The sequence below is a fragment of the Phyllostomus discolor genome, chromosome 8, assembly GCF_004126475.2.
Source record: "Phyllostomus discolor isolate MPI-MPIP mPhyDis1 chromosome 8, mPhyDis1.pri.v3, whole genome shotgun sequence".
Lineage (NCBI taxonomy): Eukaryota > Metazoa > Chordata > Mammalia > Chiroptera > Phyllostomidae > Phyllostomus > Phyllostomus discolor.
Window position 1 is genome coordinate 14,463,223 of NC_040910.2, and position 24,490 is coordinate 14,487,712.

General features: G+C 38.8%; 1 protein-coding gene across 2 annotated transcripts in view; it reads right to left on the bottom strand.

Moving 5' to 3' along the window:
• Positions 1-1,473: 1,473 nt before the first annotated feature.
• The window catches only part of OTUD4 (OTU deubiquitinase 4), a 44,350-nt gene continuing 21,333 nt past the window's right edge, over positions 1,474-24,490 (bottom strand). The window contains exons 10-21 of one of the 2 annotated variants that reach the window (XM_028521981.2): positions 24,398-24,462; positions 21,914-22,008; positions 20,808-20,911; positions 20,519-20,705; positions 15,061-15,223; positions 12,572-12,695; positions 12,215-12,270; positions 11,605-11,685; positions 10,454-10,592; positions 9,602-9,862; positions 8,159-8,199; positions 1,474-6,417 (exon numbers count right to left, since the gene is read on the bottom strand). In XM_028521981.2, coding sequence (XP_028377782.1) covers positions 5,200-6,417; positions 8,159-8,199; positions 9,602-9,862; positions 10,454-10,592; positions 11,605-11,685; positions 12,215-12,270; positions 12,572-12,695; positions 15,061-15,223; positions 20,519-20,705; positions 20,808-20,911; positions 21,914-22,008; positions 24,398-24,462 — 2,534 coding nt within the window. In that variant the 3' untranslated portion in view covers positions 1,474-5,199. The remainder of the gene's footprint in view (positions 6,418-8,158; positions 8,200-9,601; positions 9,863-10,453; positions 10,593-11,604; positions 11,686-12,214; positions 12,271-12,571; positions 12,696-15,060; positions 15,224-20,518; positions 20,706-20,807; positions 20,912-21,913; positions 22,009-24,397; positions 24,463-24,490) is intronic. The other variant, XM_028521979.2, reaches the window with a different exon arrangement.

Here is a 24,490-nt window from a genome sequence, read left to right on the forward strand (position 1 = left end):
GAGTTACACAGTAACAGGTATATTCCCTAGGTAGGTAGGTATATAGCATTACTTTGTTTTCTACTCTATCTGAAGGTGGTTAGTCAAAAAATTAGCTTACTGCACAGAATTTTTTGGGGGGGGAGGGGGAATCAATAACTTGCCGGTTCAGTTCATTACACTATTGAAAGGCATTAGGCTACCTTAGCCACACTATTCATTTTTTTTGTATTTACCCCATTAATCTTTACAAGATGGTTTTGTGTGAAAAATTAAATGTGATCACAAGAATGGTATTTTTAAATGGTTAACTTTGAAGCTCTAATGAATTCCTAGCTAGATCACACTGAAAAAAAATTAACATTTTTATCCATGTGGCTTCACTACTCTGAGTGCAAATTCACTTTTGGAAGTTTTTTTTCTAAATTTAGTGTCTCTGAAGAGCAGTTGCATTTACTTACTTCTTTTGTAATTTATATATTCTCATACTATTCCCTAGACATGGACCTAAAAGTCAGAGTTAAGTGGAAATATAAAATATTCAAAGTGCAAAGCAGGCCCTTGTAATGACAGAAAACTTCCAGAGAAACCCTGGACAGGACCTTCTGTGGACCACTGGTCACTTGGTCTCACCTTTCCCCCCATCCATCTCAGGTGAGCAGTTCTGTGGGCTCCAGCCAACACCAACAGCCCTCCTGCTTTCCTCCCCATGTTTGGCTTCTCCACTGGCTCACTGGCAAAAGACACTGGCACTCACGTGGCTAACAGATAAATGCTTCTTTCCCCTTGCTTCCTCGCTCCAGTCCTGTAAGCTTCTGTGATACTTCACTCGCAGCCTCAAGCAGTCTGAACACACTGGCCACTATGAGGAACCAACTTCTTCATCCTTCCCAGCTTGCTGCCCCTGTTCCTAGATCACCTTTCTGTCAAACACTTATCCTGAGTGAAGACTTTGTTTCAGGCTCTGCCTTCTGGGGAAACCAATCTCAGACAAAGTACATGTTAGTAAGTAGGTTAATCAAGTACTGACTAGCCAAACTCTTAGGTGACTTGATCCAATTAAGAAATTACAGCCTTAAAAAACTTCAGATCTACTTTTCTTCAAAAAAATAAAGGGGCTATTTAATCTATAAATTACTCCCAGATATTCTACATTCCCATTGCATTTCATAGGCGCTGAAAAACAGGCGGAGCCAACTCACTTTAAAGCCCCTCAGCTACATTCAGATGCAAATTCTACCACTAACTAGTTGCATGACCTTTAAGTAAATTGTGTGGCCTATCTCATTATTATTATATAAAGTAGGGAAAAGAACAGTACCTACCACATAGTTTATAAATCCGATGTGGTTTTTAGTTGGACATACTAGAATTATCTTCTGACTGGATAAAAACCAGGGAAACCATCTCTTATTTTTACAAGTTTACTAAGTTCCTTTTAAGATTATATGCTATATTACTCGGTTAACCCTGGAATCAAAGAATCACAAGCAGAATCAACAGACAAAATTTAATATATGCACACAGTTTTATATATAATGCAGCATCACACCATGTAGGGCATTTACTCTTATACATTCAGATATGTTTGAAACACTTGTTAAGGCTACAAAACAGAACATAGAAAAATAAACAGGAATATATTCAACACTTACAAAAAGTGATATGATAAAGATATAAAGTACTATTTCCTTTCAACACTTCAAAAGATATATATACTTTTTTTTTACAAGTAACATCACGAATGATCACATCTTCACATGCTTTTAAGTATTATTTGTACTCAGTGTAAGGCTATTATCATTTTTCATACTTATATTTTTTCCTAGCTCTGTAACAATGCAATTTTAATCCATTCAAGTAAATTCAACCCCAAAGTTGCTGTTTCCCAGCATTAAGTCATGCACCCACCCCTCATCTAGATTTTCTAAAATTTATTTCAGGGGGAAAAAAAATCCCAATTAGTGGGAGAGTAAAAGGCTGACACAAGTAGCAAAACCTTAGTTCTTTGAAACTGACATGCTGGAACTAAGCCATTATTATTAAACAATAGCATTTAGACATTAAATAAGAAGCAAAATATAGTAAACAGAAATAGTGTAGCCAAATATGCATTCTCTTCAGCTACACTAAAATGGACCTTGCTTAGTACCCACAAGTGAAAGACTATGGTTCCCTCATCTAAAACTAAAGGTAAAATAAATGAGACATAAATAAATATTGCTAAGTTTCTAGGATGGCTGAATGTTTTCTAAACCAGAAGTGGTTAGAAAGAACTTTATTGCACCAAGTCAATCGTAAGCAAGTTTGCAGTTCACAGGCATTTCAGTTCAACCTTGAGTCACAAAGGAAACACAATGCAAGAATATCCAGAGTCTGCACCCACTAAGCTGTCTCCGCACTGTGGCTAGGGAAAGCCTACCCCCGCCAGATCAAGGCAGGGTCTGAGCTCAGGTCAGCATGAAAGTGAAGACAGCACTTCCCAGGAAAGAGGACGAGGATCACACACATGCTAACATCCTGCTGCCAGTGAGTACATGGAGCAAGGCGTGAAAATTTATCTGAGGGGAAATGAACTTGAGGAAGAGAAATATGTACAATACTAAAAGGGACAAAAATCAAGTTTAGCAATAGCCAAAAGAAGTGGGCTTTGGTCATTCTAAACATTTGTTCTTTAAAATGTATATGATCCTAAAACGGTGAAGTTCCATAATTTCCAACTCAAAATACAAATGATTCTCACTTCTAAGCGTTTATTTTTCTCTTATAGAAACATTATATCTCATGTCAACATACCATATGACTTAGTTAAAATGAAGGACAAAAGCTTGCTTGGCCCTAGTTTGACCTCAGCATAAGGCAAAAATCTCCTAAACTAATACATTTAAAACAGACCTAAAGCAAAAAACAGAACTGACCTTCATGCAAAGACTCCTAATTTTTAAACTAATTATCCAAAGTCAGACTCCTTGTATCCCAGAGGTCACTGAGTGAAGTACCTTCTGTCAAGTTCTCTTTCAGCACTGTTCCCACCATGTCCTGGAGGTAAACCATGGGAAACAGGGAGCAAATCAGGATGTCCTTCAGGAACCAGAGGATTCTGTTTCTCAGCTGAGGTAAGACAGTGACAGTGAAGAAATGAATAGTATTCTTTCCTATCCAATTTTTCAACATTTCCAGAAGAAACTGAGAAGATTAAATCCCAGTCAATAAAACAAAATACACTGGAAATAGCTATTTCTTTTGGACTCCTGAGTTTAAACTTACATTAAACTTTTAAATCTGGTCATATCTAAAGGTGATTTTCATGAAAAATTATAAGCTAATCTTACATTAAAAAAGCATGAGCTGAAAGTGAAGGACCTACTAATCTCATTCCATAACTGATGTTAACTAAGACAAAAACAGCACCTTCCCCAAATGTTCGAGCTCAGAAGGTGACAGCAAATTCCTTTCCACGGGTTCTTTCTCAAGCATTTCTTTTCCACACAAGCATCTCAGTCTTTAAAGTTTTTACCTAGCACCATCATAAAATATTATCTTTCAAAGTGCTCTCTAAAATCCTATGTTACAAAACATCTAAACACTAATCACTACTCGAATCAGCAGTTACACAGACATTAGGTAATTAAAACAACAGAGGTAAAATAACCATTATTACAGTACAGAGGAGATTCACTGAGCCTAGATGGCATCCCAAACATTCCTAGGAGTTATCAGAGAACCCAGAAAACGTATCTGTTTCAGTTTGTCAAATTCAAGTGAATTGTATTTGCTTTTTAAAGTAATTTGTTTTAAAAAAATCTATTTTGCTTAGTATATAATACATGGCATGCAAAGAGAAATTACTACTTATTTGCATAGCACTCAAACTTCCTGATCAAAAGATAACATAAAAAAGGGCAGATTTTCACATTAGTATGTACACATGAGAAATACAAGCTACAGTTATTTATACAGTGTAACACAGATGAGTGAATACTGTGTTAATTCAGAGTCACATCTCCAACTGAGAACAGAGTGCAACATGCAAAGGGAACTTCTAGTGAAATACTGCGAAGACTGAAGGAAGCAGGATCAGAGACACGTTGCCCGAAGGGTAACAAGCTATAAAATGCAAAGCAAAACCGCTTTCTAGCAGCATCCTCTAGAAAGGAACTAGAAGTCACAATCATCCGATTTTTTGTACAATAGTTCGTTCCAGCTGTGACAAATTGAACATGCAAATGTAAAGTGATACCCATAACCAATGGTGCAAAGAGAAAACAAAACACAGTAACTCTATAGAAACCTGTCAGCTAAAAATTTTTAACATTTCTTTCACAAAATATTTAAATCTGTCAGTGCATTAGTGTTAAAGTGGCATTAAAAAACTTCTGCAGTTTTAACAGATGCAGATTATTTTCAAAATGCATAGCATCTACATTTCTTTCGAGTAGGCACCATATATACACCAGTGCTAAGAATTCTTGGTGGAAACAGCCATTTCATTACATTTCCTATTACTTCTTAAATTGATCTGTTCTTGTATGCGATCTCAAGTTCAACAAATACCCAAATTCAAAAATATACCCTATTAATATTAAAAGAACTATATACAACATTTCTAAGACACAGGTTAATAGTCTGCCTTATGTGTAATAGTAAAGAGAAGACATTATTCAAGTTTGACAGATATTGAGATGAAAGGCCTTTGGGTTGGAAGCATTTCAAAAGACAACAGTGTTTTAGCCTAAGAATTGTTTGAGCCCAGTTTATGACTAAGGCATTGCATAATAAAATATACATTTCTATTTGGTGCAATGTTATGTTTTGGAATCTATCATGTGTCAAATGGTATATTTTCTTGTCACTTTAGTAAACACTATAAACACACATTTCTAACATTTGAAATTAAGCTTATAAGGAAAAAACCAAACACTAAATCTATATTTATATTAAGCTGTTTATAAAAAATACTTTAACAAACTTATTTTCTTTTTATGGGGACAGTCGCCAGATAAACAGATTTTGAACGAAGAAAAATGGCAATGCCAGGAATTCACCTGCCCCTTTAAACAGCCAGCCAAAATCTCTTGTCCAGGATAGGAGTCGAGGGTGAAGGGGGAGGGGAGGAGATAGTTCCGATTTGGGTTTTTATTTTAATGTATTTCTTTAAAGCCTTTAGAAACATTCCACTTAAGAAAAGATGTCTGCTCTAACATCCTGCAGAGACAGATATCAGGAGTGTTGTCCCCGATGGCCATCTCCCATCCCTGACCGCCTCCTATCCCCCCTATAGGGCCGTCCTCTGCCATTTCGATGGTACTGATAGCCTTCATCTCGGCTTCTGCTGGGCTGCCCTTTCCAGGACTCCTCGCCTCGTGCGTGTTGATATCCTCCCCTACCAGAATAGCCCCAATCGCTTTTAAACTTCCTGCCTCCATACGTCTGATTATAGAACTGCTTGGATCTACCACTTCTCAAAATATTAGAAACCTCATTCTCATCTTCTGAACTCTCTTCTTTTGGTCTCTGCAGTCTGCCATCCACAGAGTTGGCCCCACTGACCACATCAGCAGCAGTCTTAGGATCTTTCGCTTTTTCTGGTTTTTCTTTCAGACTTGGAATGGTCCTTTTAGGCTCATCAGGTTCAACAGGCATAGCTTCTCTCTCTCTGTTTAGATTCTGAGTGGGAGGATGAGCCTTTCCTTCTGCCACAGCAGGGAGGGAAGCCAAAGCCGGCTCTGCCTGAGGTGTCTGGGACGACTGCTCTGCCCGGCCTTCATGCTCACTCACACTTGCTTCAGGGAGAGGGTGCTGTGTGTCTTCACACCTATTCTCCTGAAACTCATCTACTGTTGGAACTGAACCGCACTGTTTAGACAGATCCAGATTCTCCAGGGGTAGATCCAATTCTCCTTTCTCATCAGAAGGCAGAACAATATTCTGCCTCATTACTGGATTTTCTATGAATCCTTGAAAAGGGTACCCATACCACACATGAGGAAAGAAAGGAGGTGCAATGGGAACTGGGCCTAAGAATGGATTAGGTCCAAAGGACGGTTGTGGAAACATATTCTTGCCACTTAGTGACTCTTCATATTCTGCATGAAGAAGCTGCCCAGAGTTTTCAGATTCAAGATCAGCCTGGTAAGACAACTGTCCATGACCTTCAGACACCTGAGATGGAGGGATAACCAGAGGTGAAGAAAATGTCGGGGGTCCAATCTCTGCCTGTGGCATTTGACCATTAACATTGGCCTCAGTCTGCATAGGAAAGTGTGCATCGGTACAGGTACAATCGCTTTCATTCTGAGCAGAAGGAGCTTCTTGGAACCAAGGATTTTGAGGATACACAGGGACAGGGACCTTTGGGTACATCCTGCAGGCTGCCAGGTATGCCTGGTGCAGAGGATACAGGTAAGAATGTGGGGCCCACATAGGACAACTATATGCCTAAAAGAGAGAAAAAACAGTTATAATAAACAAAAAGGGGGTTAAGAAAGTTTAGAGTGGGCACAACGTAAGTTTCTTATGCCTGCAAAGACCATATAATCTGCAGTCCAAATATTGTATCATGGAGACTCAGTATGAAAAGGCATTACAAATTAAGTCACTGCTCTAAAACTCCATTCCTTGTCCTATCCTGAAACCAATCCAACGTCCTGTATAGATGTTGAGAGACAATATAATGAACCCACTCACAGATTATCATGACCATTCATCTCATCCTTTGGATATAACTTCATGGAAATAATTGTGAGTGCCAAACAAACAACTAGAACAGGAACAGAACCACAGAAAGGGAGATCACATGGAGGGTTAGCAACAGGGGAGTGGGAGGAGGAGAGAGGGGGAAAAGGTACAGAGAATAAGTAGCATAGATGGTAAGTAGAAAATAGGAGGAGGGCAAGAATAGTATGGGAAATGTAGAAGCTGAAGAACTTACGACACATGGACATGAACTAAAGGGGGGGAATGAGGGTGGGAGAGGGTGTACAGGGTGGAGGGGAATGAAGGGGGGTAATGGGACAACTGTAACAGCATAATCAATAAGATATATTGAAAAAAAAAAAAGAAAGAAAGAATTGTGAGTGACACAGACAGATCTCAAAAACCCCCACGAGCAACCACTTGTACCTCCAGCTTGCAGTATCACAATCACTGGCTCTTTAGCTTGACCTACATTTGTGTTTTGGCCCTACCACTAGCTCTTCCTGTGACCCCCTGCCAACTCGTTAACTGGTCTGGCCCTGGACTACCAGAAAAATGTTGGTATAGGAGTATAGATGACCCCCAAGGTTAGGATACCACAGTTCCAGGAGACCACAGAGCATTTCACAAAGATAAAAGCCTCCTAATCAGACAAGGGTAATACTGAAAATGAAGTATGCCAAATCCCTTCCCTATGAAGGATCTGGAAAATACCAAAAAAACACACAACTAACTGACCTATCTCGCTAAAAGCCAACATTAACTAGGTAAGTATAGAATTAGGCAATGAAATGCAGTAGATGGTGAAATTAACCAAGCCTCCTTTTATGAACTGGTCAGGGGCCTACAGCAGGGCACTTCATTTCACATTTTAACAGCTAGGACCTACAAAATCCAATCCAAGGCAGGTAGGAGCACAGCACTGAATGACAAGGACACAGAATGGGCCAGCCTCTCTAAGACAAACTACTTTTCGGCTGACCGCTTCCCAGAGGATACCTCTTCTCTACTAGTGACCACCCCACCTTCCACAGGAGTACTTTCCACATGATATGCATCTGATCCTTTCAACAACTGAGGCAGGTAGAAGAATGCTATCCCCATTACATAAATGGAAAAAGCGAGGCTCGGATACTTTAAGTGAGTCATCCAAGCTCTACATCTAAAAAGTGATGGAGCAGAACTTCAAACCCAGGGGACTCACTTAACCCCCGACCAAGGGCATTTCCACCAGGCTGCCCAGGGACAGGACTATCTCCTGCATATACTCCCAGGGCTCAATCACTGACCTTAATTAAGGGAGAGCAAGCAAAAAATGGGAGCCTCGACCACTATCAAAAACAAACACACTACACAGTCCTGAAAATGCTAGTGCTTAAAATAGTGCGATTTAGTGAACCTTAGGTTATTTATTGATAGAATAGTAGTAATTTGAAACTGTTAACTTATTAAAAGTAACTTTAAAATGATAAAACATAAATACCTTTACACCAAGATTAAAGAAGAATCGAAGAATGTTCTTATCTGAAAACAAATAACGTAATAATCACTCACTAAAATTATACAAACACATTTTTCTTTATTTTCAAACAATACGTAATTCTAAAGACAATTTTACCTACTGGAATTGTTTTCTCTAGCCTGTGATGTAAAACATAGATTAAAAATCATAATATATTCAAAACCAGGATCTATTTCCATAGTAATTCCAGGTTCAAAAGGTTTTTGTCTATCAAATCCCAAAATACCTTAAATTGCGATTTAAAAATCTGATTTAAATTAAATTTGTATGAAAGAAACTCAGGTGTTCCCTGTATTCCTTTTCAATTTCTCTGTGGGGTTATTTTAATATTATGAAATAAAAATGTCGAGGGTTAAGAGTAAAATCAATATAAACCTAACTCATTAATAAGACTAACAGGATCATATCAGCTAAGGTATTCATTTGACATTAAGCCAGTTACCCATACACTCAAACATCAAGCTATGACTAATGAAATTATCAACAAAATTCAGGTAAAGTGCATACAGATCATACAGATAGTTATTGTATTACTTTACCTACAAACAGGAAATTCTGCAACTAAAATTCCTTTATAGAAAAGGGGACAAATGCAGCAGTAAAAAAGAAGAAACTCTTACATTTTACAATAGCAATGGATGAGCCTTGAGAACATTATGCTAATTGAATCAAGCCAGTCAGTGAAAGAAAAATACCACATGATCTCATATGTGGAATCTCATGAACACAATAAAGTAACAAACAAGATAGTAACAGATGCTTAGATACACAGAACAGACTGACAGCTGCCAGAAAAGAGGGTTGGGGGACTGGCTGAAAGACCGGGAAGGGGTTAATCAAAGATGATGTATACACAAAAATGACTGGCTTGCGGGGATGGGAGGGGGCTGGGGACAAAAGTGGGAACAACTGTAACAGCTTAAATAATAATATAAATAAATGGGAGGGAAGGAGGGAGGGAAAAAAGAAAATTTAAATTCTTTAAAAATTATACATTATTGCATGCAGTAGTACTACATATGACAGCTCTCCTGCATTATATTCATCCCTTGTAATTTTTTCATGAAGCAGTATAAGTAGTGATGAGAAAACTCAGTAAATGTTTAGTTATCTGGTTATTAACACTATTAAGATTTAATTCAAAATGGATTTAGGCTGTTTTTGAAAAAAATATGGGGGGGGGTGGGTACAGCCACTAAACATATAAAAAACATAATCCAATCAAACACAAGGTGAAAAAGACAGTGAGTAACTAATGGCCAAGGCCAAACCTCTGCTGTCCTTCCCAAGTAAGTCCTTTGGCTGACTTGGTAACATGCCCTCTGGCCTCTACTGACATTTCTCAGTGAATCTCTATCAGTACTTGATAAAGAAAATCAATTTGAACTTGGAGAAGAATCTCACCTTTAGGCAGGTCCTCCCCGGTGTGACACAGTGAATAAGGTGGTGCAATGGCTCGATCTCCCTTTTCATTACAAGGAAACCCAGGATAGAGTGGGTCCTGGTAAAGGCTCAGTGTCTGAGGCAAAGGCATCAAGGGCTGGTTAACTGCCTGTATTGACACAGGAACTGGAGAGGGTGTTAAATGAGCTTGGGACACAGCAGAATCAGGTCCAGTGGTCAGAGTCTGGGTCACTGATAAAACAGGGATTTGAGCAGGGACACCTGTAAGAAAAAGGGAAAGGAATCAAAAACTATAAAATGGTGAAAATAATTTCTACAAAAATAAGTTTACATTTAGGTAAAAAGTAAAGAATCATGTACAAATGCAGTATACTTAAGCAGTATAAAGAAATTTTTTATATTAATCAAGGACCCTCCCTGGACACCCAGGAGAAAAGGAGGCCAGGAAACAAGCTTTGCACCAATATCATCTAACAGCAGCTCCCATTAACATACACAGACAGAACCTGGCAAAGGGCTGCAGGGGTGGGGAGGTGTCATAAAGAGCTGGTTTATGGGGAATGCAAACTGTGGTGTCAGTGCTGAGCAACCAGAACAACCAAAGCAGCAGTGGAGATAACCAGCTCTGACATCTTGCTCCCGGGATGCTGAGGGCAGCTCTGAAAGGAACGGCAAATGAAGGGGGCTCTCCCACACTGGAAGCAGAGCAAAGCAGAGAGGACCACAAAAAGCTCTGAGGCTCCACACATCTAACCCAACTCTGAGGTCAAGCTCTCGCTCAAGAATTTGAAGTCTCTGACTTGGAAGGCTTGTGTTGGATGGTTCACTGGATTTCTACAATTCTTTTCTAACCTGTTGGTCCAAAAGATGTAGGTTCACTTGGCCAGGCTGGCACAGTGGCTGGTAAAGAAGGCACCGCAGGAGTTAGATGTACCTCTGGAGAAACCAGAAGGGGAGCTGGACTTGACAAAGACACATGTTCTGCTGGCTTCTTTAAGAAGAGGGGGTGGAAAAAGAGAAGTTCATTTTAACCAAATGAACGATGAAGTGCCTACCTGTTACAAAACTGCAATTTCTATATAAATGGTCTTTCTGGTCTTATAAAGAAAAAACACAATTGCTAAAAATTTCACACAAATTTGATCCTAACCAGGGATTGCCTTCCGTAAGTCACAGAAGTCACTGGTCAAGTCAGAAACAACCTCAAAAGGAACTTGAACCCAATGCTAAATCTGAAAGGCAAGGAAGCAAAATCATTGAAATCACCATAAACTCATCAGTTACTTAGAGGAGCTCCTCACACACAGACACATCACAAAAATACATGCTCTCTAAGCGACATAAAGGATGCTAACTGAAAGTCAAGGGCTAAGCCCTTTCCCACTCCTGTTAGATCAAGAATCAAAATGTCTGCTGGGACTCAGGTGCCTTCATCGTTAAATTTGTAAGTTGGCGGATGGAGTTGGTCTGAAGGTTGTGGGTTATCGTTAAGCTGTTTAAACTGATTAAATTTTTAAGTTGGTAGTATTGCTCTTTAAATGTATATTTTTCTAATCTCTTCATTAGTCTAATCATTACATTCCCTACCTTCTATAAAATAATTGTTAAGGATGCAAACAACTCAAAAGTTTTGAAACGAACTAGGAATTATTAATTTCCCATCAAAAATCTAATTGTCAAGCTACCCCACCACAAAGGTAACTAACACAAGGCACCAAATAAAAACATTCAAAAGTCAATTCAGAAGAATGAACTTCTATGTCCGAAAAATGGTGAATATAAAAACTATACCCCATAAAAACAGAACACTGTAAACAGAATTATAAAAATCATAGCCAAATCATAATACAAATCACAGTACAAATCACAATTTGTACCCAAATTATGGTGCTAAAATGTATCCTCCCATTTCCTACGCAGATGTTTAGTTCTGAAGTGATCACATACAGCTCTAAGACACCCAGAGATCGAGTCCTCCAGATCAGATGCGACAATGCACTTACTTGTTCTGCAGGAGGTGGGCACTCTGATTTCTTTGACTTTGATGGTGATGAAATTCTTGTACATTTATCATCACTAACATTCTTTGGAAGAAAAAAAAAAAGAGAGAGAGAGTGCATAATTTTGTATTCCAAAGACCCATCTTCTGGAATCAAGTTGCCTTTATAGTTTGCCCTATTTGTGCCTGATTGAACCCTATCAACTGGCTTTATTTTTCCTCCAATTACACCTGGTTGGTCTTCAACAGATAAGTAACTCTGCCTGCATATCTTTATACTATCAAACTACTGGGGCATTTTTATTGGGGACATGTTGCAAAGAGCACACCCTTCCTTTAAAAATCTCAATCTGCTACAGAGTACTGGAAAGTAAAAGGTACTTTCCACCAATTCAGACAGGTCCTCATACCATACCCTGGAGGAAATGGTTACGATTTGTGAGTGAATTCCTCTTAAGCGCTACCATCATTTCCCCTTTTTTCTCTACTTTTCCACTTCCCCAACAGTTATAAAATGATGAAGTCACCAACATCATCTCCTTCTGCTTCTGCCTGCTATATTATCACAGTGTTAAGGAAAAAGAAAAGATGCAATCAGTATTCATAATGTCTACCTCTGATGTGCTTGGCCCAGGCTTCTTATCCAGGTGAGTATGTCCATGGCTCAAGTCTGTAACAGATCCAGATAAAAAAAAAGATGGTCATCAGCCACTAGTCAGGTTTGAAGTCAGAAAAAGATAACACAAAGATAGAAAATCCAAAAGCACTATTTGAATCATGTTTAGTCAGTGAAAAATACAGTTTTCAAAATAACACTGAACTCATGTTTACATGCTTTAGTTTGCATTAGTTTCTTTGCAACAGTGAGACATGTGACATTAAACTGCTTCATGATTTTAAACGGGTTCTTTTCCCAATGGAAACCAGACACAGATCTCTAGCATCTGCTTTCAAATGATGAGGTAACGTACCTTTATCTTTTCGTTCTTCAGTATCTATTCTCCGCCGGCTTCCTTTTCTATCACTCGCATGTGATGACTTCCTCGGGACACAGGGGTTGCTACTCTGAGACGATGACTGACTGACCGATGAGCTCTTCAAATGAACAAAACCCAATACTTTGTGTTTAAGACCCATAAACACACTCTTCATACGTCTGAGTCTCAAAATTCACAGCCCTGTATCTTTCTACTTCTAGAACTTCAAAAAATAGGACCTATGGTTCATATTTAATTATATACTCTACAGTTATAGGCTTATTAATAACTAGAAGCAATCAGACCTTTGGTCATAGACCAATTTCAGGAAGCCACCTGACCTTACACTTATGTTCTTTGCACAAAAAACAGCACCCTTCATACTAACCTTTAAAAACAGCCACTGCAGAGCCACAGTTCTTTCTGGGGGAAGCACCAATGTGCAAATTCGCAGATACAGTGCACTAGGGTTATCACCGATTTGCTACTGACTGTCAACTAATCACATAAGCTCTGCATGAGATCCAACCTTCTCACTGGTTTGAGAAAGGGACTGGGATAAATTGAGTTTTTAAGCTAAATTACCACTCAAGGTCATCCTCTCCTGGTCTGGCACTCTAAGTAAATGCTGCCCAGAGCTGAGAAGAGGATCTCAGCCCCATGGCATGAGTTTTCTGGAAGACAAGACATGATTCAGATTATCTATCTAAAAGTGATGAGTATGGCCCTGGCCAGGTGGCTCAGTTGGTTGGAGCATCGTCCCATACACCAAAAGGCTGTGGGTTCAACTCCTGGTCAGGGCACATACCTAGGTTTCGGGTTCAATCTCTTGTCAGGCCGAGATCAGGAGGTAACCAATCAATGTTTCTCATGTCAGTGTTTCTCTCTCTCTCTTTTCCTCTCTCTCTATGATCAGTTTAAAAAAACATATCCTCAAGTGAGGATTAAAATATATAATTTTAAATTTTTTAAATAAAATAAAAATGAGTATGACTCCATTTTATCAAAAAAATTACAAAATCTATCCCAGTATTATTACAGTAGTTATACTCTTCCATTCACTAACTGAAAAAGGACAAAGAGCTCTGAGTGCTAGCTTAAATGATTTCTGTTTTCTAAGTACTATAGTAAAATAACACATCACATAAAGGTAAATATACTCAACATACAGACCATGGCTAATTCACACATGGTCCTGGGTACTTCTTCCAATGATTCCTAAGTTCCAACCCCTGTGCTAGACTGGATATTATTCCAGAGCTCTTTTCAGCGGAGCATCTGACACCTGTAAAGGATTTCAGAGGCCAGTGGACAGAGAATGGAGTGTGAGAGGTATCATTTAATGTTGGGCACTGGTTATTAGGTAGCCTCCTATAACATTTCCTTTTGTTGAAAAATGTTACACTGTTGAGAAAAAGGGTCCAGCCACCACTCTGGATCCCAGGTCATCTGGTAGCACTCACCAACACTCAAAAGACCACAGGTGCGGAGATCCTAATGCCCCAAACCGAATCAAACTCCCCCAGCCTGCCGACTTACCTCCTCCCACAACACCGACTTCACTCTACACGGGAAAATGTGTTCCTTTCTGACTCACCCAAAAGAATTAAGAAACCTAAAGGTAAAGAACACTTCCTCCATCACAGCAGCACCCACCGCAGCCCAGTGTCTGACTGAGAGCAAGAGCAAAGACACCAGATTACAGGTACCACCTCCTCCGACACCTCCAGCAGCAAACACTCCGAACAACAGCCCTTACTGTATACATTAGGGGTATCAGGTGCTGGTCTATTTAATAAGAACACCGAAAAGACTTTCCTGATTTTATAGATGTACACTGCTAACTGAATATAGATGTATCTTGGTACTTTGGCTAGTAATATAAACATATTTTAATTCAAAATACTAACCTAGAAGTGAGCTAACCAATCTACGTGCCTCAGCTCTGACACCAACTAATATCTTTAGACCTCACATAAAAAGAGTGAAAAGGAGGGACAATTTCATAATGTCTAAAGCAACCTTCAGTTTAAAAATTAGTAATCTACCCTTAGAAACTATGGTTTAATATAGAAACTGCAGCTGACACTTGGACAACATGGGGGTCAGGGATGCCAACCCTCCCACACAATCAAAAATCTGCGTGTAATTTTTAACTCCCCCAAAACCAGTCATAGGTGTCCCTCTGTATCCACAGGGGATTTGTTCCAGGACCTCAAACAACTTACAAAATCCACAGATGCTCAAATTCCTTACAGAAAATGATATAAAAGAATGCACACAGTCAGCCCTCTGCATCCACAGATTCTGCAGTTGGTTGAATCTGCAGATGCAAAATCCGAGGATTCAAAAGGCTCACTACATTTACTGGAAAAAATCTGTAAATAAGTAGCCCCACACAATTCAAATGAGTTGTTCAAGGGACAACTGTATATTAAAAAGAGATTCCTAATCAATAACCTTTAAAATCTTTTTATACATACGGAAAGGGCTGGGAAAGCGTGTTCGTCTCGGTTTTGAATCTCATAAAGTAAGCGAGACTCTTCTATAGCTTGTTTCTCTCTGCGCTCTTCTGGGGAGAGGCCAAAATAGTTAGGTTCTCGACTGGCATGATCAAAGTCCTCAGCTCTCTCACGATCAGATTTTCTGTCAAATAAAACATTCTTGTCACAAGAAAGACAACAAATGTATTTAATACATACAACAAAATAACCTGTTTTGCCAATACAAACATTTGATTAATTTAACTGCATCATAACATTATAGAACTTTTGGCAACCTGATTAATAAATGTTTAGCAAATGGAATCTCCTATAGCATTATGCATACTACCTTACAGAGTCAAGAAGACAAACTTACAATGGCCAGGGGGTGTGACACAGAAATAATCGAGGCTTTTTTTTCTTTTCCATCAGAGCAGAAATGTAAGTACTGCGTATATTTCTTTATTCTACATCCTAATACTTTCATAAGAATTCACTTTGAAAAGAAAGGAAAGTTACCAGTTTAGGTCTGAAAAGCATTCTAATTTTCTGTTCTAAGTAAAAGGTAATGTTCAAAAGAGATACCAGAACCCTTGAGCTTTTTGGTGACACCCAAGAGAAATGGAAAGCTACAAAGAAATATTAAAATGTGCCAGGCTAGACACCAATCGCACAGGTAAGACTGCTATCATTCAATGTAATTCTGGTCAAAGAAGGATGACAAAAATTCATGAGTAGAGTTGAGTAGCCTGTAGCATAACCCTAATGTTTCTATATGACTTGTAACTATTATAGGCAATGTGAATACTATTTCTACCATGTCTAACAATTTCACAACAGTAGGAAATGAAAAGTCACCCTAAAGGAAAAATATGTTGTCACAATATGACAAGATATGACCTCCCTGAAAAGAGTAAGAATGACACCATATGATTTTTTTTTCCCCCAGAGAGAGGGGAACAGAGGGAGAAAGAGAACGACATCACTGTGTCGTTGCCTTTCACAAGCCCCCAATCGGGACCTGGCCTGCAACCCAGGCATAATGCCCTGATGGGAATCGAACTAGCGACCTTTTGGTTCAGAGGCCAGAGTTCAGTCTACTGAGCCACACCAGCCAGACTTATTTTTTTAAATATCTGAAATAACAAATAGCACATTTATATCCTCAGATACTCCCACTTAGCATCACACTCTAATTCCAACAGGGCAGCTTTCCAACCCAATCCATTTGGAAAAAAAGCAAGCAAGCAAGCAACCCGAACCCTTACTATCTTAGGCCAGGCCTTCTCAACCCCCCTGTGGTGGAAGACAACAAAGACGACTCAGCAAAAGCCAGGAGTCTCTGGAAAGTTAATACAACCTTAGACCACATTCTTCCTATCACCCGAAGCCATCATCATGTCTCACACCACAGAGAACCAAATCCTTCCTACCTGCACCTAGCTAGCTGGAGGAAAGAGATTCAGCAATGATATAACTATTATTTTCAGCATTCCCATAATGAAACCATGCATGCCATTCTTGCTTAGTTTTAATTATATTTTGTTTTCTTTTTCCCAAGAAGAGAGACATTATCAGTAAGAAATGAAAAGTGAGAAGTCATGAAAGTCTCAAGTCCAACATTATAGTTCTTTTAGTCTATAAGTAGAATTCAAAACTGATGTGTTAAATATTTAGAAAAACTTTAACGAGCTTAAATTAAGTGGCCTGTTAATTATAAAATTCTGAACTTTGACTTAATTTTTTAAAAATCTTACTCTAAGCATTTGATTATCAGCAGTCTCTAAAATTTTAATATATTAGTAAAATCCACTCTTATACAAACAGTGGAGAAGGCATAGTAACTGCAAATAAACTAGGCTCCTATGTAATCAGTCCCAATGTCAAAAATTCTCTAAAGCTTCATGTCTATGTACCACCCACTGCCTTCTGTCACCAAGTGTTTTCATAGACCAAGTAATATACAGCTAACACACAAAAAGGAAAATGATCCCAACACAGCAGAGATATTTTACATCTTGTCTGATCATTCTACCAATTTCTAGGAGACTTACTACAACAGCAGAAACACACTGAATATAAATTCAGTTTGTAGTAAACAAAAGCATATTTAAATTAGCCACTTAGTAGCTTATGTGTACTTTCTTTTTTTAACCAATTAAGACACTGAGGAGTATCCTTGTGTTTTAGGGAGAAAATGCTTCTTTTCTAGTCTATTTAAAAAAAAATTCATTTCTGCCCATGACCTTCATATGTTTACTTTACAATTCTAGGTTTCCACAAAGTTAATATTCAAAGTAAGTCAGGACTTCCGGCAAGATGGAGGCAGAGGTGGACACACCGTACCTCCATGCACAACCAGATTAGAACAATTTAGAGCCAGAATAACACCCAGAACTGACAGAGAATTTATCTGAATGGAAGTTGGACAAGCAAGAAGTTGAAGTAGACCTGTTCATCCAGACGGCAGGGGGGCAGAGACGAGCAGTCGGGCTCGGGTCGCGGCGCGAGGAGAGCAGGGAGAACTGGGCGCGCAAGGCAACCGGAAGTGAATGAGGCATCCGGAGCGCGCAGGATCGCAGCAGGTGGACCCTGAGTACGCAAGCGGCAGCTGGCGGACCCAGTGAGGCGGCGATTGTGGAGCAGGGCGGAGCGCGCAGCCCAGGATCCCAGGGAAGGAATTGGGGTCCCAGGAGAACGGAGCTACCGCCATTGTTCCCTCCCGCCCCCGCCCCCACATACAACGTCACAATCTAGCGACTGGGGTGCCCAGCCCCGGTGAACACCTAAGGCTCCGCCCCTCACCATGACAGGATCGACCAGACCAAAAAAAAAAAAAAGAGAGAGAGAAAGAAACATGTATCAAGCAGAAAAACGGATCAATGCCCCAGGGCTCATCCTTTTGAGCGACCAAGAAATAGCTAACCTATCAGATGCACAGTTCAAAACACTGGTGATCAGGAAGCTCACAGAATTGGTTGATTTTGAGCACAGATTACATGAAAAAATGCAGGTTACCATAAAAGAGATGAAGGAAGATGCACAGAGAACCGATAGTGTTGGAAAGGAAACTGGGACTCAAAACAATAGAGTGGACCAGAAGGAAGAAGAAAGAACCAAACAGGAAAGAATGAAGAAATAAGAATTCAAAAAAACGAGGAGAAGCTTAGGAACCTCCAGGACATCTTTAAATGTTCCAACATCCGAATTATAGGGGTACCAGAAGGGGAAGAGGAAAAGCAACAGATTGAACACGTATTTGAACAAATAATAATGGAGAACTTCCCCATTCTGGCAAAGGAAATAGACGTCCAGGAAATCCAGGAAGTCAGAGAGCCCCAAAGAAGTTGGACCCAAGAAGAAACACTTCAAGGCACATCATAATTATATTAGCCAAGGTAAAAATGAAGAAGAGAATCCTAGAAGCAGCAAGAGATAAGGGGACAGTAACCTACAAAGGAGTTCCCATCAGACTGTCAGCTGATTTCTCAAAAGAGACCTTATAGGCAAGAAGGGGCTGGAAAGAAATATTCCAAGTCATGAAAGACAAGGACCTATATCCCAGAATACTTTATCCAGCAAAGCTTTCATTTAGAATGGAAGGGCAGATAAAGTGCTTCTCAGATAAGGTCAAGTTAAAGGAGTTAGTTCATCATCACCAAGCCCTTATTTTATGAAATGTTAAAGAGACTTATCTAAGAAAAGAGGATAAAGAAAAAACATGTATAGTAAAAGGACAGCAAACTCACAATGATTAACCACACTTAAAACAAAAAGAAACTAAGTGAACAACTAGAACAGGAACAGAACCGCAGAAATGGAGATCACATGGAGGGTTAGCAACAAGGGACAGGGGAGTCGGGGCGGTGGGGGGGGAGGTACAGAGAATAAGTAGCATAGATTGTAGGTTGAAAATAGACAGGGGGAGGGTAAGAATAGTATGGGAAATGTAGAAGCTAAAGAACTTATAAGTATGACACATAGACATGACTAAAGGAGGGGATATGGGTGGGAGAGGGTGTACAGGGTAGAGGGGAATGAAGGGGGAAAATGGGACAACTGTAATAGCATAATCAATAAAATATATAAAAAAACAAGTTAATTTGGTACAATAGTTATCTTTTTAAAAAGTTTCATTAAATGACTAATTAAAACTTCAAAAAAAAAAAAAAAACCCACAAAGTAAGTCAGACCTCTAAGGTACTTTGCCTACATTGAATAAGATGCCACCAGATGCTAGTGGAATCTGGTCAACATCCAAGGAGACTTCAGCCATAAGTGGTTGATGAATGGCACAAACTGTCTGTTGGGAGAGGTCAGCCACCATGGGCCTCGAAAACCCCTGCACGCCACAGATTGTGGGCAACAGCAGAAGCAGGAGAGGGGCATGGAACAGATTCTGCCCTAGAGCCCTCAGAGAGAGCATGGCCCTACTGACAACTTGATTTCAGACTTCTAGCTTCCAGAATTTTAATAGAATAAGTTTCTGTTATTTTAGGCCACCCAGTCTGTGGTATCTTGCTACAACTGCAGGAAACTAACACAGTATCGGTAACATATAGCCTAAGAACCTACAAGTGTCTTCAAGATGTTATGTTACAAAGTGTTAAGTACATGACAAGTGTTATGTTAAGAAAGGGAAAATGGTCAAATGCAAGAAATAAAGGAAATGAAGACCAGAGCTTGGCAAGCACGTAAGCTGATGGTACAGCTAGCTATTCAGAGAGCTGGAGAAAGGCATTGGTCATCGTAACCTTGGAGGACTCCAGCACCCACAGTAGACATGGCCAAGTTCACATGAAAAGGACAACCTACACTTAAGATACACTCTCTCAAATGAAGCTCCTACAAAGGGTTACAAAATACTCCATGGAAGGGCAGACTAGGGCAAAAAATTTAAAAAATTCACAGCATAGGAAATTATGATCCTGAAGTTCATTTATATCTGGATATTCAGTCAAAATGCTGATATTTATGATTACATAAACCTAAAACTTATAGCTCCATTCAGTATTAGACACATTAATACAATGTAAATTTAGAACAAAGTAAACCAAACATTTTGACTAATTTAAGTTCCTACGTAAAGGAAAACACCCTCACCTTCCAGGAAGTTAGAAATGCAATTTAAAATTCAGTATTTAAAACATACTGTATTACAAGCTACCACCAGAAAACTATTAAGTGCCAGCATATGATTCGGCTAGGGTAAGATCTCCCAAATCATTTGGAAAAAAAAAAAAAAAAAACAACAAAAAAAAACGCATTCAAAAATAAAGATGACTACACTCTACAGAGTTACTTTGATTTGTTTAAAGAGAATTATGAAGAACTGAAATCCTTACACAGTATTTTACCAGTGCTTTTAATATTACTCTGTAACTAAAAGCATGTAATGTGACAAATGAAAGAAATGCCCGTCCCTTCATGTCTAGTCTCTTGCCTTCAGGGAGGTTACCTTATGATCTGCAAGGGTGTCCTGCTAAGATTTTTGTGCTCACTGGAGGGTTTCTGAGACTGGGACCCTGCAGAGTGACCAGGAAACGCATGCTGTCTTAGTCCCGAAGGGTGCTGGAGTCGAGGAGGTAGTGCTGATGGGGCTTTTACTGGCTTGCTTGAATTCTTTGGCCCTCTGTAATCTGTATCTGTGACAAGAAGCCAAAAACACCTCATAATCTTCCTATGATGAAGAACCCCATGTACCATCATCCCTCCCCTCAAAAAAGAATAACATGATGTGCTCCTACCTGAATGGAAATTTTGTCCAGAAGGGGAAGGTTTTTTCATCTTTTTCCCTGACACTGTGTTCCAGCTTTCTGAAGGAGGTGGCTTGAGGTTCTTCGGTGAGTGTCTTCAAAAGGAAGGAAAAGACTTATAATCATACTTAAGTACTCAGCATAACAATTTTATTTGCAAATTAGATAAGAATTTAGTTTTAATTCTTATATTAAAAACAAATTAAATTACAAAGTCATTTAGCAATCCAGATATAATTCTAATCAAACAAGGTAATATAAACCAAAAGCATATTTTCTAACCTAAAAAACCCAAAGATTAAAAGCCGTTAAATCACAATCCAAGCATGAGATTAAAGGAATGACTGCTATCCGTCAGATGTGACAATGGTACTGTCGTTCAGGTGGGGGAAGGAAGGGGTCCTCGCTGTGCTACAGACTCACAAAAGCATCTAAATGTCTATGTGAAGTAGTGTAATGTCTGAAATTTTTTGAAATATTATTCCAATTCCATTTCCATGTTTAAAAAGGACTGGCAAGAACCGATTAGAAAAGATTGCCAAGGGCAGTCAACTGCTGAACCAGGGTCATGGTATGTTGGGGTTCACTGCACTAAGCTCCTTGTATATGAGTGAAACTTTCCATAGTAAAGTTTAGGTGTGACTTACTACCGTTACCTCTAATAAAGGTAGCAGCAACTGAAATAAAAGGTGCTGTAAACTAACATTGTAAGTCAACCATAAAATTCTACTCCATCCGACATCTACTTAAAGCTAACTACATGCAATGCAGTACTGAGTGATACCAGAAATGCATATGGTCCCTATTCTCCAAAGCTCCCACTTTACAGGTACAATACGGTCAATTTCCCAAACTGCCTTTGTAAAGAATGGCACGTTTTAAACCGTAACTGAGTTTTTATTTTAAAATGTCATCATATGAAACACTAAACATGAATTCAAATTATTTTTCAAAAGATCTAAACAACTTTATTTTTCTACACATAGGCAACACTTTTAATTGAATTGCAGATACACAAAGCCCTTTAGAAATGCTCATGATTACATTAGGCTAAGTGGAAATGACAGTAAATGCCTTCACTGAAGGGCAGTACATACTTCTTTCCAACTTCTTCAACCAAAAGTGGTCCGTTCTCAGAGTGAACACCTTGAAGGTCGGCATTAGAAAACTTCCCATTGTGATCCAACCTAACCTGTTGAACAATTCCAGAAAGTTCAGCCACCTGCTTCCTTGCATTAATGATCAGTTTTCAAATTTTATTTTGTTTCCAATGAAAAAGAATAAAATGTATACCATAAACACAAAACTCATTTCAAAAGGGTATACAAATATACCTGTCTCTGTATTATGTACCTCTCTACCTAAAATACTTGTCTACCCTTCCAAAATTGTTCTAAATTATTTTTCTAAATAGTTCAAGAAGTAGGAGTGCAATCTATTAAGGCTCCAAACAAGAGAGGCATCTTTTCCTGGTCCTGAACTCAAGGCTGTGGCACAGCATACCCCAGGACTCCAGAACTGGCATTTCTACTTACCCGCAGTTTGACCTTGGGCAAGTTACTTCTCATACTTCAGCGTCATCATATGCAAAATAAGGCTAATAATAATACCAAAGTCATAGGACACATGCAGATGGAATGAGGTAAATACATATGCTCCTCATATGTATGATAAATGAGGAACACAAGAATAACTATTGTAATTATGATCATCTCAGTTTTCCAGTATTTAAAATGTTTGACTATGACCTTTCTTCTCCCTAAAAATAGATCCATTATCTGTACTCTAACATACAACTGGCATTTCCCAAGAGCAATTGTGAGTAAGCCCTAGGGTTTCTTTCTGTAGTCAAACAACACACACTGAACAGGGCACCTGCCTGACTGCACTAGGAGCACCAGGAGCACCAGGAACAGTATCAGCAATTCCAAAGCCCAATGCAGCAGGGCTCTGAGTCCTCTCCTACTTGTATTAGTAGATAAAAGTCCTCAAGTTAAGGTGTCCTTCTTTATCAATCACAATAGCTTGCCTCTCTTCAAGAGCTTAACAATAAAAAAGATTTTTCTGAAGTTGATTTTTATCAAAAGTTTAAACTCTAACTTACATGCTTACTTGAGTAAACAAGTCATCTTTGAGTCCTAGCAGTTTTCATAGTAAAATTTCAATTAAATTTTATCCAAGTAAAAGTCAAGTAGTAGAAATTAGAAACAAAATACTCTAAAAAGGAAAAAACTAAAACAAGTACCTACTTTACCAACTACTTTATCAACAGCATCTGTTTTACCAAAAGCAAATGCAACCTCAAAGGAAATACACTTGATTTGAAATAACAAGTAACACAGCTTTAGTGATGCAGCGAAAGATAAGCAATCTTATCTTCTATTAAGGGGAAGGAGAAGGAGGGAAGCCCTAAGACCTGGTTTTACTCTTTGCTTTTGTTCCCTTCCAAACTGTCCAAAGATTCCACAGTTCTGTTCTATAATTAAAGCAAGTTTCTGACAATCTGGTAAGGAAGAACCTAAATGAATCATATCCTCTTCTTCCTCTCCTTTCACATACCTCAGAATCAGAACACTATTCAAAGTTCTCAAAAGTACAGATACAATCCTAGTCGATCAGACAGTTTTCACAAACCACTTTGTCACAAAGGAAATGAGTGTTTCCCCATAAGTCAAAAAGAAACGTTTGTCAATGCCTATTTTAGGGTAGTTTTTAAAAGGCAACATGATGAGAACCATTTTGAGGCAATTCCAACTGATTTTTGTGTATGTGGAATGTTTTTATTTTGGAAATAGCATTTTTATCATTAACAAAGAACAGAAAAGGGACTTTGGAAATTACCTAGATAGAAAAATCCATCTAGCCTTGGCATTTTGGACACTGGACCAGATAATTCTTTGTCGTGCATGTGTGGGGGAGTGGGGTTCCTGTACACTAAAGGACATTCAGCAGTATCCCTGGCCTCCATCCACTAGATCTGAGTAGCACCTTCTCAGTTGTGAAACAAAAAACCATCTGAAGACACTGCTAAGCAGGGGTAAGGGGGGGGGGACCACTCCAAGTCAAGGTCTAATACAACTTTCTCTTTTATTAATCAGCTACTTAAGACCAGAACAGTAGCTTACTCAAAGTGAAGAGTAAAACTCCTCTTATTGTTCACCTTCCTTTCTTAATCCAACAGAAAAGCATTATGTACCTCTCAATTTTCCAAGATGACTTTTATAAACAAAGTAAAAATTGACCTCTAATGTCAAGCTTGAACAAATCATACATTATTTGCCAACTGTAATGGAAATATCTAGAAATCTAAAATGTTACTGTTACTTCTCTGAAGCAAGTAATATCAAAGATTATTTTTTAAAGACCATCTGATGGGATGCCATGGTTGTAGATATATACAATTTTAGTAATGCATTCAAATGAGTCAAAACATAAAATATTTAAAACTATTAAAATGTATACCTGAAAAAATATATTCTGAAATCCAAAATTAACAACATATTCAAACTTGATCTGTCCTCAATTCCTATTATAATAAATAATATTTCAAATAAAATCTGTCCTTCTGTACGATCACTTACTTGGCATTTATCCCCCACTTCATACTGCAAGCCAGCAGCAATGGAATAGTCACGTTTCTGTTGAGCTGTAAACAATATTTGTATAAAATCAAG